This window comes from Python bivittatus, unplaced genomic scaffold, assembly GCF_059951505.1.
Source record: "Python bivittatus isolate LINGU-HERP-01145 unplaced genomic scaffold, Pbiv_v1 ctg000330_np1212, whole genome shotgun sequence".
In the NCBI taxonomy this organism is placed as follows: domain Eukaryota; kingdom Metazoa; phylum Chordata; class Lepidosauria; order Squamata; family Pythonidae; genus Python; species Python bivittatus.
The window spans coordinates 53,603,730-53,616,515 of record NW_028277058.1 but is presented as its reverse complement, the minus strand read 5'-3'; the positions used below and the strand labels follow the sequence as shown (position 1 = coordinate 53,616,515).

The window sequence follows — 12,786 nt, the reverse complement described above, 5'->3', positions numbered from 1 at the left end:
AGGACCTCGGAAGCACACTTTCTCTGTAGCAGCACCTGCCCTCTGGAATGAGGTTCCCCCTGAAATCTAGATGGCCCCCACTCTACTGGTGCTTTAAAGGGGCTTGAAGAAAGACCTGGCTCTTCACCTAGGCCTTTAGCGAGGGCAAGTGATGCCCCACGGATTGTGTGGGTGTATTTCTGTTCCGGTCCAGTTTCTGTCATCTTGTTATCTTTTATTCCTTAGTTTTGTTTCTTACTGCATTTTTAAAAATGTTTTTTACTTGTGAGCCGCCCCATCATTGGGAGTTGGGTGGCATACTAATTTAATAAATAAATGCCATCTTCTTAGTTTCCAGTCCTGAAAACCACTTACACACAGCACCTCTCTCTTATCTAGATTCAACTTCAGTTTGTCGCCCCCTATCCAAATATGAGCTATGCAGCAATGTGTACACAAAGGGGCAATTATTTTATCGTAGCCCTCTGCCCCAAAGAATATGTATCTATATCTTGGGGGTCACAAGGGAGGAGCCATACATGTATATATCATTACACACTTGAGGAAACTACATGTACCACTTTAGATTTTGTGAGTACCAATCTTGTGTAACTGGGAAAGGACTAGAAATATTGCCCACTACCTGTTCCTGACTCTTTCACACTTGAGTCTGGTAATGGGGATGACTCCTACCACTAGATCCCCTGAACAGACTTCAACCTAGCCCTAATCCTAATTGCAACTTCGTATTCAGAACCAGAGCATGAGAAGCTCCAAACTTCATTTACAATCAGAATGCCACAGCCACAGCCTGAAACTAAAGGTGTAGTTCTTTAAGCCTTAACAATTTCCAGATGATATACTGTAGTATAAGTGCATAAAAATAGGCCTGACTGATTAAGAATTTTACTTCTCAGTGGCCAACCAAATGCCTCTGGTGTGCTCACAAGCAGGACAGGAAGACATTATACTTCCACCAGTGTTCTGCTTTAACTGATATTTAGATGCATGCTGCCCCTAACGTAGAGGTAATGTTAAATTTTCAGGATGAATAGCTCTTAATAGACCTGTCATCCAATCCCTTTCTAAAGCCATCCAAGTTAGTGGTCATTGCTATGTCTTGTGGTAATGAATTTCACAAGTTAATTATACACTATGGGAAGAAATGCTTCCTTTTGTCTGTTCTAAATCTTCATCCAGTCAGCTTCACTGGATGATGCCTGAACTCCTGTTTTGAGAGAGGGAGAAAAAATTCTCCCATTTATTTCCACCATGCTATGCAGGATAGAATACACCTTGAACATGTCCTCACTCAATCACAATACCTGTTTTAAACGATACGGTTTCCCCCATTTTCTGCCCATCTAAATGAGACAGACAGACATCTTCTTTATCATATTCCTCAATCATGTCCTCACCTCAAATTACCTTGCTTCAAAACAAGATAGTCCAAAACATCATAGCTTTTTCCTACAACAAAGGAATTTTTGGTTGCCCTCTTCTGCACTTTTTCCAGCTTTATTATATCCTTTATGAAATGTGGTAGCCAGAAATGTCTACAATATTTCATATTCTGATGTATCATTGAATTGTTTATTTATTGGTACTACTTATATACTACCAGCTTCCAAAGACCTGGTGGCTAATAAAATTACGTATGACAAATTTTCAAAATTATACCCCACTTTTCCTCCAGAAGGTCTAGGCAGGATACGCTACACATCCTCCATCGCCGCCCCCCCCCCCCCCCATAACCCTGTGAAATAGGTTGGGCTGAAAAAGTAACTGGCCCAAAGTCACGCAGTGACCTCTCCATGGTGGAGAGGAAACTTGAACCTGGTCCTCATCTAACATCTTAACCACTGTGCCACATGGGCTCTCAAAAGGCTTGGATTAGGAATGTTGCTAATAGCTTTTGTATTGGAAGTTGCTCTGTTTAAGAGGTTGGCTGCCTTTAAAGTGATGCCATGGCAGAATTATTGTTGAAGCCTCTGTCTCTGCTCCCAAATCCGACCAGGCCTTATATTCCAGGCTGCTTTTGTTGAATCTGACCTCTTGCTGAATCTTGATCTTTGCAACCCAGGCAATCCAGGCACAACTGCTTATGCATATTGCCCCTTCACATAATGAATATCTGAAGGCTTTTATCTGGAACATCCGGTCTCTGCTCTGACAACCAATGATCTACTTAATAAGCAAGAAGTGTCTGTGAAGTCTAGCCCTTAAGCTATGTTTTTTTTAAATAAGTTTTCAATGCCATGCAAACAAGATGCCTGAGAGATAATGGACCTGCATTCCACTCCTTAAAAAGAAAAAGAGAGCACATCTCCCACACAGTGGATGGTGTAGTGGCAATTAACATTCCACTCCTTACATTGTGAAAAGGCCCAGAGAAGTTTCACAATTCTATCCCATAGAATGAAGCCTTCAGCTTTAAATATATACACAAAAGGGAGACTTTTCAACTGAAGGAGCTACTTTTTTTACTCAATACATTTTACTCTGAAGCCTCAATATGAATGTTCCCAGGACAGCTTACAAAGCACTTGAAAAGGTAAGAAAAACAAAACACTTGAAACACAAAAGCAACTATCTAGTAATAAACCAGGAAGGCAGAAATGAAGCTACAGTTATGTGAAAAACTAAGTACACCCCATGTCATTTTTTAAATTTTTTAACATATGTGGACATATCAATATTTTATCTTCATTCAAACAGTATACAAAGTTAAAGGTGATCTAACTGAAAAAAAAAAGATGAAAAGTTGACTTTGCAATCACTGATGCCACAAAGGATTAACAAATATGCCATTTCCTTTTGAGGAAAAAATAAGTAAACCCTTGCTCTAAGGCAGTGTTGTCCAAACTTGGCCACTTTAAGATGAGTGGACTTCAACTCCCAGAATTCCCCAGCCAGCATGGCTGGCTGGGGAATTCTGGGACTTGAAGTCCACTCATCTTAAAGTGGCCAAGTTTGGACAACACTGCTCTAATAGCTGGTATTGCCCCTTTGGCAGAAACAAAGGGAGATGCTTCTTATAACTGTCTACCAGTTTCTGACACGGACTGGGAAGAATTCTTTTCCTACCTCTCCATGCAGCATTTTTTCAGCTGTGTGATGTTTGAGGGCTTTCCTGCATGGACAACTTGTGTCAAATCACCCCACAGCATCTTGATTTAGATTTAGATCCGGGCTGCCTTGGCCATTCCAGAACTTTCCATTTTTTTCAGCCATTCCTTGTTGGATTTACTGGACTGTTGAGGGTCATTGTCATGTTGCAAAGTCCACTTTTGGTTGAGCTTCAATCTTTTGACAGATGGTCTCATATTATCCTCAAGCACCCTCTGGTACAATGAACAATTCATAGTGGATTCTATGATAAGTGAGCCGCTGAGGCCTTGATGCAGCAAAGCAGCCCCAGGCAATAACATTTCTACCACCATGCTTTATAGTTGGTATCAGGTTCTTCTAGTGAAATGCTGTTTTTGGTTTTTGCCAAACATGTCTTCTGGTACTATACCAAATGACTCTATCTTTGCCTTGTCTGTCCAGAGCACATTGTTCCAGAAGTCCTGGTCTTTGTCTAGGTGTTCATGAACAAACGTTAGTCTTGCCCTGATGCTTTTCTGGTCAGCAAAGGTTTCCTCCTGGCACACCTTCCATGTAGATCTAATTTGTCCAGTTTCTAAGGGTAGACGTATGCACTTTGACATCAGTAGTGGTGAGAGCTACCAGTAGGTCTTGCACTGAAATTCTGGGTTCTTAGAGACATCTTTCAGCATCTTGCCTCCTGCTCTTAAGCTGAACTTGCTGGGATGGCCTTCCTGAACAAGTTGGCAGTTGTTTGAAATCTTCTCTACTTGTAGGTGATCTTCTGGACAGTGGAATGATTGATGTCCAATTGTTCGGTGATCTTTTTAAATCCCGTCCTAGACTCAGAGGCATCTATAACCTTCTTTCCAAAGGCTTCAGAGAGCTCTTTTGATTTATGCACACACTTCAACAACAAAGAGCAAATCAAACTAAATGTCTGAGTTTTAATAAGACAGATCCTCTCTAACAATGTTCTAAAAAATTTGTACCTGAACTTGTGCACCTGATTCTAATTTTAGGTATCTGAGGTAATGTAGGGATGTATTTACTTTTTTCCATGTGTGAAATTTGCATTTATGCTTATTTAAATTACACAATGGACTATAAAATGTAAATCGTGCATATTTGTTATATTATATCCCCTTTATCAGTATTGAAGATCAAACATCTATATGTTGAAATGTATTGAAAAAGTCAAAAATTTCATGGGAGTACAACTATTAAAATTCTGCCTTCTGCATTATTCTTAAAGACAGAAGAACTCCATTTTCAAAATGGCATTATAAAGAGAGGAAGCAAAGAGGGAGGGCAAATTTCTCCCCCTGAGGATGGAAAAGTATGATTTTGTGGCTTCTTTTTATCTGCCAAGGTCTCTGGAATCCTGACTGATATCAACCCAAATATCTTTTCAGAAGATGCAATATACAGAAGTATCTAGTTCAAATTCCCAGTGCCAGCTGTTTCAGCATATAAAGGGGAACATTAATACATTTTAAACTTCTCATGGTCACTGACATCTTTTGGTGAGATATTAGTTACTCATCTTCTGGAAAACAGTTGTGGCTTCAGTAATTATAATTGGGGCAAGTATCTGCTGACTTGGTCTGTGGTGTACAATAATTGTATCCTTTCAGAAACAGCAAGAGCTGCATAGTTAGCATATTTATCCAAGAAAAACTGAGCAAAAAGGTCAATTGCTTTTAAATTTCAGGCTCATTTCTCGGCTTCCATTCACATTATCCTTCTTCTTCCTGAGTTACTCTGTAGTTCCAGTCTTAAAACCTACTGAGTTATGGCCTTTCAAATCAACCCTTGCCTCAGTCTGATTCTCAAGGACTCCTCTTTCCGTTAGGCAGCTGGCATTGGCATCAATAACATTCAGCAGAGTCAACCAACCTTTGGAAAACGTGTTCAGGAAAGTACTGAGGAAGAGGAACTTAGAAAGTCAGCCCAGTCCATTTTGTCCATTTTGATATGAATCCAAAGCATTAGATCATCTAGTTCCTCCCCTTCTGCTTTTAGTTATAATCTCTTTTGCCTACTTTGAAACACCCTTCTTTCTCAAAATATTCAGGATTCATCAACAAATTCTTTTTCTCTTTATCTTTACATTTGAGGCAGTCTACTTAAGTTTAATCTACTCAATTGAAACAGTTCTTTCAAGGTCCTTTTTTTGCTGAAGCTGAGGTCTTCTTTTGTTTTTAGTCTTCAGCATCACAGACTACTGTTTCACTTTTACTCCTTTCCCTTGGAAACAATCATATAGTTTTATCCTGGTTCTTCTTTTTGCTTCTGTTCAGTGTTGTTCTACCCGTTTTTATGTTTGTTCCAGGCCAAACCATATAGGAATTTCCCAAGTCTCAGGCTTCCTTAACTGAATCTAGATTCCCCTTCTTACTATGATGAGAAAGAATTTAGCTACCATCTTCATACTAATAATATTTTTTTCCTAAGCTAGTAGTCCTTCCTAAGTGCCTCGCTGACATTTCAAACTATGTGAGATGAAGATGTCTGTTTCTTTACTTTACTCTTCCTCCTGCTTACATTTGTGCTTTCACTGGAAATACTGTTCTCTTCTGAAGATCCTGCTTATTTGCTGAATGACACTTTTTTCCAATCTCAACCTTCTGCTAAAGATCTCACCTCATTTTTGAACCTCAAACTTTCTTTCTTTAGAGTATCTTTTTCCACATATGTGATGAAGGTGGCCTGTTACACAGAACAGCCAATTTAACTTAATTACACTATTTTCCTATTCTTATAACTTTGTTTTAATCAGAATATGTACTGGTACACATACTACTACTTAAGGATGAGAATGCCATACTTTGTAAACTGATCCAGCTTTATCAAGAGATATGGGGATTCTTACAGTCATACCTTTCTTATATTTTAAATATAAAACATAAACGTTTGTTCCAGAGCAGCCTTTCATTGACTGTTTAATTTGAGATGTGAAGGCCCAGAAAAATAAAAAGGAAGGAGAGAGGAAAATAGAGCTTGGGCAGAATATTTTCCTGAGGATGTTTCCCTCATTTTTTCCTGTAGAAAAATAGGAAGTTATGGAGAAACAAAACACCTTTGAAATATTTCTGGTTTTAGAATGGGTAGCATTATTTTTAATTTAAGATGTTATTAACTGAAAATATGTAGTATGAAGGGACACAGAGAACTTTCACTAATTGTGAATTGCTGCTTGCTTTTCATTTGGTGACCTAGTCTTTACTACTTAAGCCCCCCCCCCCCAAATTTTCACACTGTAGATAGTAAAATACATGCTAGCATAGAATGCATCAGTCTAAAACTCTCTTTCTGGAACTGACTTTATATGCAATTCCATTTGGGCAAGACACAGGCACTTATGCTGAGCATAAGTTCCATTAAATGCTTTTGCTCTGAGCACCAATGGTAGTGCAAACAGGCTGAAGTATGTTCCTAAGAGGTTGGGATGAGGGGGAACCACTGTATAAAATTCTTTTATATATTCTGGTGACCTATGCAGCCTTAACGTCACCTGTATCCAGCCAAAACTTATTTATAGCTATAAATTATAGGAGAGATACAGAATGGAAAAGCTTATTTTTATTTCTCACTGAAAAGTCCCAGGATATTGAGAACAAAAACTGGTATAGATGATTGTTCCCTAGTTGTTTTAGCTTCTTTTCTTCTACTTTATTCAATCTATAAATAACCTAAGCTAAAACCATAATCTTCACTTATAATGTCCCTTAGTTTTAATCTCTGCCCTGCTCTTCTTTTAGTCCACAGTTCCTTCTCTGACTATATCATGTACTTTTATTCCCCATTTTACTTTTAACTGGATTTGATTTAATTAGCTATTTCAGAGACTTTACAGTATCTGAGAAATTCTACAAATACTGGATAATTTTATAAAGAAGCATGGAGCCAATTTGAACAGCAGCAAGATTTCACTACAGGTAGTCCTCGCTATCCGACAACAATTGGGACCAGAATTTAGGTTGCTAAACGATGTGGTCCCTAAGCAAATCATCATGTGACCACTTCGCTTAGGGACCGCAATTCCAGCACTCCCAGCTGCTGTCTTTCAGCAAGAATTGTGGGTTGTTAAGGGGACAGAGTCCCAGGTAAGCAGTGCGGGGATGCCACAGGGGTGGGGGAGGCAGAAAGCCACAGCCACCCCTGCAAGCCTTGGTTACCCCAGCAGTGCTTCCGACTGCAGGGGCACTGTAATCTCCCCCCCCCCCCCATCTATGCCCTTTTGGCTGCCCTGCACAGCAGCACTCATCAGCAGCAGCACCGGGGCTGGGGCTGAAGTAGAGGCCTGAGGCCTTCAGCAGTCTCAGCCAGCTGCCACTGCCTCCAGGCCTTGTCTTCAGCCTCAGAGCCGCTGCTGCGACTGACAAATACCGCCTCATGCCTCACACCGCAGGCCTTTGCCAGCTCACGCCATTCCCTCTTGCCATTCCCATCCCCCCATTCCTCACCTGCGAGACCTGGGTAAGACCAGAAGGGTTCTGAAGGATCACAAGAATGGGACTTCAAAAGTCCCATACTTGCAATCCTTTGGAAACCTTCTGGTTTCACAGAATGGGAAGCTCCAGGAAGAGAAGGAGAGGCATGGCTTCCAGAAGGCATGGGAAGAGGGGACACCAGGTTTAATGAAGGAAAAAGAGGCAAGATGAAGGAATGGGAGGACGGGAACTCAGTGGCAGCGGGCTGAGACTGCTGAAGGCCTTGGGCTTCTACTTCAGCCCCAGCCCTGGTGCTGCCACCAAATGTTGCTGTGCAGGGTGGCGAAAAGGGCATAGATGCGGGGGGGATAGGTGGGGGGAGTTGCAGGCCCCTGTGGTTGTAAGTGTGGTCGGGCTGCCAAGTGCCCAAATTTTTATCATGTTGACTGCGGGGGTGCTGCAATGGCCATTTCTTCGGGCATGGGTTGTAAGTCCATTTTTTCAGTGCCGTTGTAATTTTGAACGGTTGCTGAATGAATGATTGGATAGCAAGGACTACCAGTAATAAGATAAAGGTAATTTCACTGTTGGTCAAAAGCAATGTTTAGTAGCATATTATACCAACACTGTATGATATCTGATATATTATATGTTCCACTGCAAAAACTAGGATAATATGCCATCACTAATGAATTTCTTAGCATAAAACTGAAAATAGCTGCAATGCAAAAAAGAGAACTTTTTAAATGGAAAAACTAGATTTTATTATGTGAATATTTCAAATTACCTAAATTATAACAGAGATATAATCAGGAATATAGCCAAATGAAGTCTTATTTCAGTGTTTGAATGTCAAGTTTAAATGGGATATTGCTTATTCAAAACAATTTGCATTACTTATTCTCAATAAACCTCTTTGATCGTTGTTAAACCTGCACCTATTTATTTATTTATTTATTTATTTATTTATTTATTTATTTATTTTCCAAATTGGTCACTGCCATCTCACTGCAGAGCAACTCTGGGCAGTTTACAGTAAAATAACCAAAATGAAGAAAACCAACCAATATACACACATATACGCAATCACTAGATGTGGGAATATTTATAACTAAGATTCTAAGTTAAAATAACTTTGGGAAAATGTAGATTATAGCTCTTCATTAGGAAAGAGGTCTAGAGAAATATGTTGTAATATTCAGACCCATACAAAGAAACAGATTTAGAATAGAAATTATGAGTTAACTGGTTCGATATGAAAAGCATAATACTTTCTCTCTTTATTCTACAGTAATACCTAGCAATTTTTCAGATATCAAATGGCTATTTTAGGCCTGAAAAGTATAAGAATAAAAAGGGGCAAGTTTCAGTTCCCTCTCTTTTATACTTTAGGTATCAGTCATCCTCTAAAATAGCTTAGAATATGACTATTTAGGGTTTTTCAACTTTCAGAATGGAAATGAAAATATCCACGGCCAATTTGAAAAGCATCACTTTTTTCAATTATTATTGCAAATAATAACTGATAATAAAGTTATCAGTAAATGGGAAGAAGAAAAGAGGGTTTCAGGGTTTTTTTTGCAGTTGACATGTTCCAATTCTCAGGCCCCAGAACAAAACTAAATTTATAACTTTGTTAAACTTCATTCTTGGGCCACGAATCTTTTCCTAAAACATTATCAAGGTTAACAATTAACTATAAATAGCAGAAAATAAACACATATTTTTAACAGAAGCAGCCAAGAATCAAATCAGGGAAAGTATATCCTATTCAAAGTATATTAAACTTCTAATTTGTTTTGGAACAGAACTTTTGCTTTGGCTTATTTGGGGCCTGGAAACCTTAAATATATAATAATATATAATAAACTATCTTTATTTAAGCTGAGTACAATATCTAGTTTTAGTCTATTATTTGTCTGTCCTGAGTAACTTTGCAATTGGGTAAGCAGAAGCTAGAAATGTGAACAATCTAGGCCAACATAAGTTTTCACATACTGCCTGCTAAACTCATGAGAACAATAGTATGGATGAATTATAGCCTCAGTTGTCAAGGGAAAGTCACCTTAGCTCTGTACCACTGTATTGTAAGGAATTATTGCTATATAAAACTATTCGATAAAATAGGGCAACAGGCCATTAAAATCCACTTATCACCTCTACAATTCTTCATCCCATTACTGACAAAATGGAACAAACCTTAGTGGCATACAAGCTGCAAACAGAGTACCTTTATTGTTCATATATTTGTCTGCTTCCCAGTTCCTAAAAAATGCCTCTGCACCAACATGAGTCTTCTAAAAACAACTGAACCTTGATAGAAAGCCTTGGGAGATGACACATCGTTTGCATCATCCTGTAACCTTAAGATGCACATCCAGGGAAACAGAGAGACAGTTTGAAGCTTTGATGTTACTTTCTAAGATCTTCAGAAAGCTAATAAATATCAGGGTTGGTTTTATTCATATTTCAGAACACATCTCCTCACGATATGTAATCAAGGCCGGAACTGTAACTGGCTGATTCTATGGGGCTGTCAACTTACATTACCTTTTCACAGGCTCTGTCTGTACAAGAGCTGCATCTATCATGGCTTTCATCCATAACTCCATTTCCTTCCCTGTATCTGTGCAGAAATAATAGGTCCTCATGTTTGGATGAGCTGCCTGATTGGAAATGACACGGTCATTTTGTGGGGAGAAAGGTACAACATTCTGTAAGATAGAAAAGAAAGGGTGGGAGGAAAATCAAAGACCATTACTGGTTTCTTTAATCAGTAATTTATCGGTTTTAAGATTTATGCAAGCAGCTGCTAGAAACTCATCCCACTGTAACTAATACAATGCTATTCATCATCATGCTCATCTTCTGAGGCAATTATACTAGAGGAAAAGCAAATTACTATTAAATTTGGAAGGCTTGTTGTTGTTCAGAGCCCCTGCTGAGTTTCTAAATGATTTCTATGAATTATAGAATAAATATTTGCTGCTGGCATCTGGTGCACACAGATTATAGAAATGGATTAGCTGAGATATCCAGGATCAGGGAAAAAAAAAAATAGGAAGTTGCAAATATATACTCACCCATTAAAATACGAAGCGTGATTTAGCTTACTCATCGCCAAGAAGAGCCCAAAGTAGCTCAAATCCAAGAAACAAAATGTAAAAGGTCAGGTACATTTTATAGAAAAAGAGCTTCAATTAATTATGCATACATTGAAGAAAATATACCTTGTAAAACAGATATCAAGAAAATGCTAATGAGAGAAGACCAGATGTGGGGAAGACACCAGCCTAATGCTACAGTGTTAAGCTACTTTCATTTGAATGTCTGAACTATTCTAATAGCCTTCAGTCAGTTGCTGACAGGAAGATTTATCCAGGGTTTAACAGCTTCAGAAGTTATGCTTGTGGGAAGAGAGTAACTTCATTAAAAAGAACTTGCAGATTGGATAGGGAAGCTGTATGGACCAGGAAGTGGAAGATAACTAGGTTGCAAAGACATGATAACCGGTAAAGTTCTGACAGATACTAAAGACATACAAAGGCAATGTTCACAAGTTGTGCTACGCTGAAATGTGGCTTGATTTTGGTTTAACATGTTACACATCCTACCAATTGTGTCTTATTGAATAAACAGTTGTTAAACAAATTGTGGTGTGAAATGCAACTATTTCCTCAGAAATCTACAAAATTCTTGTGCTGAAGTTTCAGGAATATTGCAATAAATAAAATAAAATAAATCATATTCCTTAGTTGGTTAGAATGGAAAGCAAACACACTCTGACTTAGCAATACAAGGAACAGAAAGTCTGTGTGCACATATTTAGGACTGTTCGGAAACTTTTCTGGGGCCCCTTCTGTAATCTACAATTTATGTGTTCACAATTATACTCCACTGAAAAATTAAACACCACAAATCTGGGGTTGAAGAATATTCTCACCTTAAATGCATATTTGCGGTTGATATGATCTTCAGAAGAAAGCATGGCTATCTGAAAGCTTGGAAGAAGTATGCTCCCTAATATTCCTTCTTCTTTTTCATCTAGAAAATATACAAAAATAATTGATCAAAGAAGAAAGTTGTCCTGATATGCATTATACAATGTAAGGAAAAAATGCATTTAAATCTTCCCTGGCTTTTTGAACATCCCATAGATGGGGGGTGGGGGGTGGGGGGGGAGGAATCTTTTATATCCAGTAATTTCACTTTTTTTTCCCAGTAACCTCCATCTACTTTTCATACAGATTCTTAGAGATGGCAAGTAATGATGTTTTTAGAATAGAAATTGATAAACAGATAATTCTGTCTGGCTCTCTGCTTGTCTTCTTGAGATGTATGTGTGTGTTTGTGTGGGTGCGTGTATGCAGAGCAGTGACTGTGGCTAAAGATGTTGCTGGAAGAAGACTGTGAATAGAAAAAAAAAACCCTAAAAGGACTTGTGGGGCTATAAATCTCATTTAAACTATGCCATGTTTTCCAGCAGTGAAAAAGAATAAAGCATATAGAATCAGCTAGAAGCCCAACTGCAAGCCCTCAGTCTCCAGCCACCTCGATATGGCCTGCTACCTCCCTCTGTCCCAGCAGAGAACATCTCAGAGCCACTGATTGATTATTTTGACAAGTCATAATAAATATTTCCCCTAATAATCAAGATATGATTTGACTAAATACATACAGAAGATTAAATTGTATTTAAAAATGTGAGTTAAACCTAAATGTTATTAAGCACTGGAAAGGAGAAGAGGCCTGTTATCTTAAAGATAGTGTTAAGATCTTAACACTTATCTTAAGGGGCTTATGATGCCTCTTGAGCAGAGGGGCTCTGTAAGAGGGGCTCTGCAGAGAGCAGAGGGGCTCTGTAATTCAGCCATGCAATGTTTCAGATTCAGTTTGGAAGACGTCCTTGGAACACGTGGGAGAGCAAATGAAGCATCTGTCTGCAGCTCATTAAAACAAAGGTAGAAGAGACTACCATGGCAGCAGCCCAGCCTTGGTTCCAGATGCAGCTACTTTAACACATCACACACAGCTGCTGCATTTGTTCCAACACACCTTTTCTGAATTGAATCCAAAGCAAAGTAAAGCCTTACTCTCAGGTATATGAAGGCCAACCTGCCACTGGCAGTTCATATTCCTGCTAAAGACTAGAGTGAATTTTGCAATCACTTTCAACCAGTGTCTGTCTGGCCCCAAACAAAACTTAGGCCAGCACATTGTTGAGTATTCAGGGAAGGTCGCCTACCACTATCTTTAGTGGCAGCTCTGAAATAAAATGCTG

At 38.8% G+C, this 12,786-nt stretch overlaps 1 protein-coding gene across 11 annotated transcripts in view; it reads right to left on the bottom strand.

The window, feature by feature from the left end:
- PLEKHA5 (pleckstrin homology domain containing A5) overlaps nucleotides 1-12,786 on the bottom strand; it is a 211,283-nt gene that overhangs the window by 58,112 nt on the left and 140,385 nt on the right. For all 11 annotated transcript variants that reach the window (XM_088141331.1, XM_088141330.1, XM_088141320.1 and 8 more), the window contains exons 8-9: nucleotides 11,449-11,549; nucleotides 10,056-10,171 (exon numbers count right to left, since the gene is read on the bottom strand). In XM_088141331.1, coding sequence (XP_087997457.1) covers nucleotides 10,056-10,171; nucleotides 11,449-11,549 — 217 coding nt within the window. The remainder of the gene's footprint in view (nucleotides 1-10,055; nucleotides 10,172-11,448; nucleotides 11,550-12,786) is intronic.